The following is a 7500-nucleotide window of genomic DNA, read 5'->3' on the forward strand; positions in this document are numbered from 1 at the left end:
ATTACCGTAGTGTCCTTAGCGAACTTAATGATGGTATTGGAATTGTTCATGGCTGTGCAGTTATGTGTGAAAAGGGAATAGAGTAGGGGGCTGAGCACACATCCCTGAAATTTTTTAGTTTTATCGCACTGCTTGAGGCCTATCGGTGAGAAAGTTTAGAATCCAGCTGCAGAGTGAGGGATTAAGGTTTAGAGATTGCAACTTTAACACTAGTTTGGATGGAATAATTGTGTTGAAGGCAGAAAAACTGACATCCCTGACATTTTGTAGTTCAATAGCTGTGCTTTATAATGGATTTCAATGGGAGGAAAGACTACGCACCGGTCTACCTGAAGAGGCCATTTTTGTAGTTCAATAGCTGTGTTTTATAGTTTAATATACTGTATAAATACTACAATGGGGGAGGAACGGGGAGTCATCAAATGCATCGAGGTCACACGCACACGCACATGCACACACACACTAACGTTCCATACCTACTTTTGCAAAAAACACATGGAGGTAACACCTACACACACACACACACACACACACACACACACACACACACACACACACACACACACACACACACACACACACACACACACACACACACACACACACACACACACACACAATAACACTCCCACACACACACAATAACACTCCCACACACACACACACACACCATCTGATACAATAACACATGCTGCATTTTATGGCTCAAGAACACACCCCTATACACCCGTAAAACTCACCAGATGTACACCGCATGTAGCAAGTATGCATTTTTACACACACACACACACACACACACACACACACACACACACACACACACACACACACACACACACACACACACACACACACACACACACACACGCACGCGCACACACACACACACACACACACACACACACACACACACACACGCACGCGCACACACACACCAACACTTTGTTCCACGGACTGTATCCAATACCCTCAACCCAAATAAAACCATCTGCTTAGTGGAATGTAATGGCCATGGTATATAATGTGTGTGCGTGTGTGTGTGTGTGTGTGTGTGTGTGTGTGTGTGTGTGTGTGTGTGTGTGTGTGTGTGTAGGTGCGTTGGGGCGGTAAGGGCTCCACTGAGGAGGGTGCTAAGCTGTATAATATATATGTGTGTGTGTGTGTGTGTGTGTGTGTGTGTGTGTGTGTGTGTGTGTGTGTGTGTGTGTGTGTGTGTGTGTGTAGGTGCGTTGGGGTGGTAAGGTTTCTACTGAGGAGGGAGCTAAGCTGTATAATATATATGTGTGTGTGTGTGTGTGTGTGTGTGTGTGTGTGTGTGTGTGTGTGTGTGTGTGTGTGTGTGTGTGTGTGTGTGTGTGTGTGTGTGTGTGTGTAGGTGCGTTGGGGCGGTAAGGGCTCCACTGAGGAGGGTGCTAAGCTGTATAATATATATGTGTGTGTGTGTGTGTGTGTGTGTGTGTGTGTGTGTGTGTGTGTGTGTGTGTGTGTGTGGGCGGTAAGGGTTCCACAGAGGAGGGAGCTAAGCTGTATAATATATATGTGTGTGTGTGTGTGTGTGTGTGTGTGTGTGTGTGTGTGTGTGTGTGTGTGTTGGGGCGGTAAGGGCTCTACAGAGGAGGGAGCTAAGCTGTATAATATATATGTGTGTGTGTGTGTGTGTGTGTGTGTGTGTGTGTGTGTGTGTGTGTGTGTCGCAAGATGGCAGTACGCAACATGGCCATGGCGGAGCGCTTCAGGGTTACCTGCGCGCACCTGTAAACATCTAACCAGCACCCGTTGTGACTGCCATCGTAAATGTAGTGGAAAAGACTTTTGATATGGCTGACTTAAGACTACTACTTCTAGCAATGTGCCTAATCTCATCTGTAAAGAGCGCGTTCAAAGACGCTCTGCAGTCCGGGAGAATCTACAAACAAAAGTGGTTCATCCATGACCCCGTGCCCAACAACGCAGAGGGGGATTCTACTCACCTGGACCTTTTTTCCACCACGGTCAGACAACTGGAGCAAGAAGAGTGGGATATATTCCAAACTCGGGAGAGAGAATTCAGAAGATCCCTCGATACGAAACTTTTTGAGGACAAACATAACTTCCTCTTCTCGGGAGAGGCGCCAACAAAATGGATTAAACTCATGCGCATCCTGAACGGAGTTTACTACAAAAATGGGAATTTTACGATCATTAGGCGGAACGGCAAGCCACTGGGAGTGCCATTCTTGAAATTTACAATTCGTGTGTTGAAGAAAATGCCAACAAACACAAAGCCACCTGAGGCCCAAACAATGGATTCCCTCGCTGGCTGGATTGAGGCGGAGCTGCGCTTCTTGCGAGAGGTTGTTCAGCCAGCGCTCGGAGCTCAATGGAATGGAAGTCAAGGACAACAAAAGCAGGTGGGCAAAAACAAACTGGCATACTTGTGGCAGAATAGACAATCTAAAGCCATCCAAATTATTTTAAACAACAGCGTGTACCCAAGCACACCAGCCTGCGCGAATGATGTTCAAACCGTGAGAAATTATTACACCGCAAAATGCGCGCCCGAAAGGCCTGAATCCACAATAGACATGCCTCCATGGTCAGAAATTATAAATCCGATAGACTGCCACCAATTGAATACCTCCCTGTTTACTGTCACCGAGGTGGAGAAAATAATCAACAACCTGCCCAACAATAAAGCCTGTGGGCTCGATGGCGTCACCTATGAGACTTTGAAAGCAACAAAAAGCGTAACATGCCCAGCTATAACCAATATATTCAACATCTGTCTGGAGAACGGTAAAGTTCCGGAATCGTGGAAAGGGGCTTTGATTCATCGCATCCCCAAAAAGGACAACGTACCTAACGACCCCTCAACCTGGAGAGACATCTCCCTATTGCCGTCAATATATAAACTGTTTATGAAATGTCTGCTATCTAGAATCCTCCCATGGTTGGTAGAGACGGAGACACTTTCGCCAAAGCAAAAAGCGTATATCAACAGACAAGGGATGAACGAGCACGTATTTTCCCTTAAAACGGGAATAGATGACTTTAAACACTCCTCAGCTAAGCTTTTTACTGTTTTCCTCGATTTCCGTGACGCATTTGGTACACTCCCCCATAATGTTATGCGTTACGCATTAGAAGAAATTGGATTACCCCGACTGTACACAGACATAATTAAAGATGTGTATGACAATTCTTTTATTCAAGTCATATGTGGGAAAGCATTGACAGATCCAGTCCCACTCAAAATCGGTATCAAGACCGGGTGCCCATGGAGTGCCATCAACTTTATCCTTGCAATAAACTCCTGGCTTAAGTGGATGTGCCAGTGCGCGCCAACAGGTGCGCGCTCCCCGAACCCCGTCCAAGGCTACGCGGATGACGTGGAAATATCATCAAGGGATGAGCGCGTTATCCACAACATGCTCTCACGCACTGAACAGTTCATACAGTGGTCAGGCCTGGATATCAAACATACAAAATGCGCCGCATTCTACAAGAGACGAAGTGGAGGATATAGATGGTATAAATCAAAGTCTGATAAACCCCCCGTCTTTTCAGTATTGAACAATCCCATTCGAGTGTACGAACGCCACGAAACCTATCCTTACTTAGGACATAAATTCAATGTCGCTGGTGATTGGGAGGAACAAGTGACAGAGCTGACCCAGGAATACACTCACAGACTCGCAATGATAGACTCTTCTCCCCTCCCCATCATGATGAAAATTGAAGCAATTAGTGTCATAGCCGTGGCTAAAATCCAGCACCTTTTCCCTAACGTCCACATCGCACAGCAGACGCTGACCATGTTAAATAATGAAACAGTGAGACTAGTGAGAAAATGGCTTGTACTTAACAGTCATACTACACGGGACGTTATTCACCAACCATGCAAAATTGGGGGCCTTGATGTCCCAAATATTGAATGGCTTTACACCTCTGTTAGGATTGCCCATCTGATCAACATGTTGAACAACGACGACCCAGCGGTCAGAGAGCCGTCACGTGAATCGCTTCTCCTACATCTACAGCGACGCAAAATACCTGTTGCCTCCCCAAATGAGCCCCAGTTTCTCGGGTTCAGACTAAAGCAAAACGGAAAATTGGACATCAAGGCGGCAGGATTTGGCGTGCGCTCTGACTGGATTGATCTAAACGACCTTTGCCAACGCACAGGGGTAGAACTCTCCTGGTTGGGACCCGATGGAACAGCCGTAGCGCTAGAAGACATTGTATCTAATCATCAGATATCCACCCTGGTGGTTTTGAATTCAAATAACTCACCCTGCCAACTACAAATTAAAAACATTAGACATTCCATCCTACATCACAAACAAGAACAAAGTGTGCAACATTGGAAAAGTCTAAAATTACAGGGGAAGTTAGCGCACCTTCAATTTGCTGACCAGTCAGTATCACATTCTGTCCTAAAAAACAAGTCCATATCAGAAGAAATCCTCATTTTTGCAATCAAAGCAAGACTACAATGCCTCCCAACTAGATACAATTTGGCAACATGGTACCCCTCACAATTCAACCCAAATTGCATATGGCATACACATGGTCACGAGAATGAAACTGTAGCCCACATTCTAAATGGATGCCATTATTACAAAGGACAGTATGTGGCCAGGCACGACCGCCTTGTCAGTCTGGTTGCAAAAGACTTGAAAAATGTTAACCTTGGATATGACTGCAATTTTTTCCTACACAATACTGTGAAAATGGACTGGTTTAACCATAACCATGATGCTGATAATGACTATTTTAAAAACATCCCAAATACTCCAGACATTGTAATGGTAAACACTTCAGATAATTCTGTGCTTATTATTGAGGTTGCGTGCTGTTTTGATTTTTACATGGACACCTGCTATTATTCCAAAGTACTGAAATACCAACCACTACAGGAACGCATCCTCCAGCTGGGATATCAATGCAAATTAATAGTCCTAATTTTTGGTAGCTTAGGCCACATACACAAGAATGTTGTCAGAGGACTGCAGATTGCGGGACTGCAGAAAGGGAGCGCAAAAACACTAGCAAAATGTTGCTCTGTTTCAGCTATAATAGGTAGCATGCAAATATGGAGACGAAGATGTTTTGTTTATCCTTGAATGATGTTTCATCTTTTGTAACAACAATGCTGGCATAAGTAAGTGTGTAAGTCTTTTAAAATCTGCCAGCCTGTCAATAGCCTATTCCAAAATATTTGGATCTTGTACCTTAATGCTTGTCTCTTGGGTCCAAATAAAAGTAATCAAATGTGTGTGTGTGTGTGTGTGTGTGTGTGTGTGTGTGTGTGTGTGTGTGTGTGTGTGTGTGTGTGTGTGTGTGTGTGTGTGTGTGTGTAGGTGCGTTGGGGCGGTAAGGGCTCCACAGAGGAGGGAGCTAAGCTGTATAATATATATGTGTGTGTGTGTGTGTGTGTGTGTGTGTGTGTGTGTGTGTGTGTGTGTGTGTGTGTGTGTGTGTGTGTGTGTGTGTGTGTGTGTGTGTGTAGGTGCGTTGGGGCGGTAAGGGCTCCACTGAGGAGGGAGCTAAGCTGTATAATATATATGTGTGTGTGTGTGTGTGTGTGTGTGTGTGTGTGTGTGTGTGTGTCTGTGTGTGTGTGTGTGTGTGTGTGTGTGTGTGTGTGTGTAGGTGCGTTGGGGCGGTAAGGGTTCCACTGAAGAGGGAGCTACACTGTATAATATATATGTGTGTGTGTGTGTGTGTGTGTGTGTGTGTGTGTGTGTGTCTGTGTGTGTGTGTGTGTGTGTGTGTGTGTGTGTGTGTGTAGGTGCGTTGGGGGGGTAAGGGCTCCACAGAGGAAGGTGCTAAGCTGGAGAAACCGAAGAACGCGGTGGTGAAGATGCCGGAGCAGGAGTTCGAACCCTTCGAGCCCAAACCCAAGAAGAACCACCGCAGGTCACCGCAGAACCGGAAGTGGTACACGCCCATACAGGTACGCCGCACTACGTCACTACACCACTTCCTGTCGGCCGCCTCATTTCCTGTTGCATCACTTCCTGTGGGCCACCTCATTTCCTGTGTGCATGACTTCCTCTTTGCCTCGGCTGCAAGGTTGCATTCAGGATGTTGAATGGAGGGAAAAAGTTGACAGCACACAGATAACATCATTGCACTTATTGATGTTCATAATCAACGCAAATACACTTCACACCCTAAACTTAGATGTCTGCCAGGGATTAAAATTAACGTCGTCCCGTCGTCCCGGGGCCGTATTGAATTGACATCGGGACGATAAGATATTTATTTTGGGACGACCTCGGGACGACGAGAATTTCGGCTGACTGCATTTAAAAAATATAATAATAAAGTTTGCATTAAAAAAAAGTTTCCATAGGCTAACATTTGTAGGCTAAATCAGAGTGGTGTTTGGTCGGAACATAACATTTAGGATGTGAAAGGAATGTGACTGGCTGCTGGCGACCTCGCGTGTGTGTCCTTTTGCGATTGACAAAATTGCCTCAATTGTTGGGGAATGTTGGGCTGCACTGTTTGCTTACCACTCAGCATCACGCGAAAGCATGGGCGAGAAAATATTACAAGTAGCCTGCTTTTCTTGCTTTCACACAAGGCTGTAGTAGACTCTGCTAGTTGGCCTCCGTTACACGAGCATCTTGCATGCACCTGTGTTACTAAAACGGTGATTAGGATTTCGCCCCTTCATTTTTATTAAAAAAATGCAACATGGAGCGGCGTTTCCGTGGCTTAGGCTATCTAGTGGTCGCAGAATCCTCAAAAATGTCATAACTTATGTAGACTGTTTCAGCAGCTCCTGTCGCAAATCCTCCTCATTGCATGTTGTTTTAACGACGTGGAAATGTCCATGATCAAGTCTACTCGAATCAACTATGCGCGAAGAAACACTTCACATCGACTGCTAGCCAAACTGCGCGTGTAGTCATCATTCGGGGATGTCTAGTCAAAAGGCGTTGTGAATCATTGAAACATTCTTAGTTTGAAAGACAGCTTGACGATGGGAAGAAGGGGGGAGTTAGAGAGAGAGAGCGGGAGGTGTGTGCCTGTCGGGCGCCGGTCCGTGTGACGGTTGGCGGCACTGAGAGGGAGAGGGAGAAGTTGGATGATCAAATAGCCTAACTCTTTAACAACGCTCTGCAACCTGTTAAATCCCTCTTGGCATATAGCCTATGTTAACAAATGATCAATCGCTATCTTTGTGAGGAGAAATGGATTAGTTGGGTGTAGCCTACAAATTTATCACGTGTAGCCTGACTTGCGCTGTTCATTGGTCATGGTGACGGGAGGAGATCTACTGTCACAACATGGATGTTGCAAACTGAGCGGCACACTATTGTCAAAGTAATTCAAACTTAGGCTACACTTGTTATTAAGCATAGCCTACAGGAAATGTGTTTTGTTGGCTTCCAAACTATTTCTTTTTTTAATTTCTAAATAAATGTAAGCCTAGACTTGCATGATGGATAGAACAATGTTATGTAGCCTTGGCCTATCGAAGGGTAAACATTCTTTACATATGGA

The 7500-nt window shown here is 45.3% G+C and overlaps 1 protein-coding gene across 1 annotated transcript in view; it reads left to right on the top strand.

Annotated features, from left to right (window-relative positions):
• The window catches only part of antxr1c (ANTXR cell adhesion molecule 1c), an 83545-nt gene that overhangs the window by 63122 nt on the left and 12923 nt on the right, over positions 1-7500 (top strand). Inside the window, exon 15 of the mRNA XM_063193061.1 lies at positions 5774-5938. Within this exon, the coding sequence (XP_063049131.1) occupies positions 5774-5938 (165 nt within the window). The remainder of the gene's footprint in view (positions 1-5773; positions 5939-7500) is intronic.

This window comes from Engraulis encrasicolus, chromosome 2 (genome assembly GCF_034702125.1).
Source record: "Engraulis encrasicolus isolate BLACKSEA-1 chromosome 2, IST_EnEncr_1.0, whole genome shotgun sequence".
NCBI lineage: Eukaryota > Metazoa > Chordata > Actinopteri > Clupeiformes > Engraulidae > Engraulis > Engraulis encrasicolus.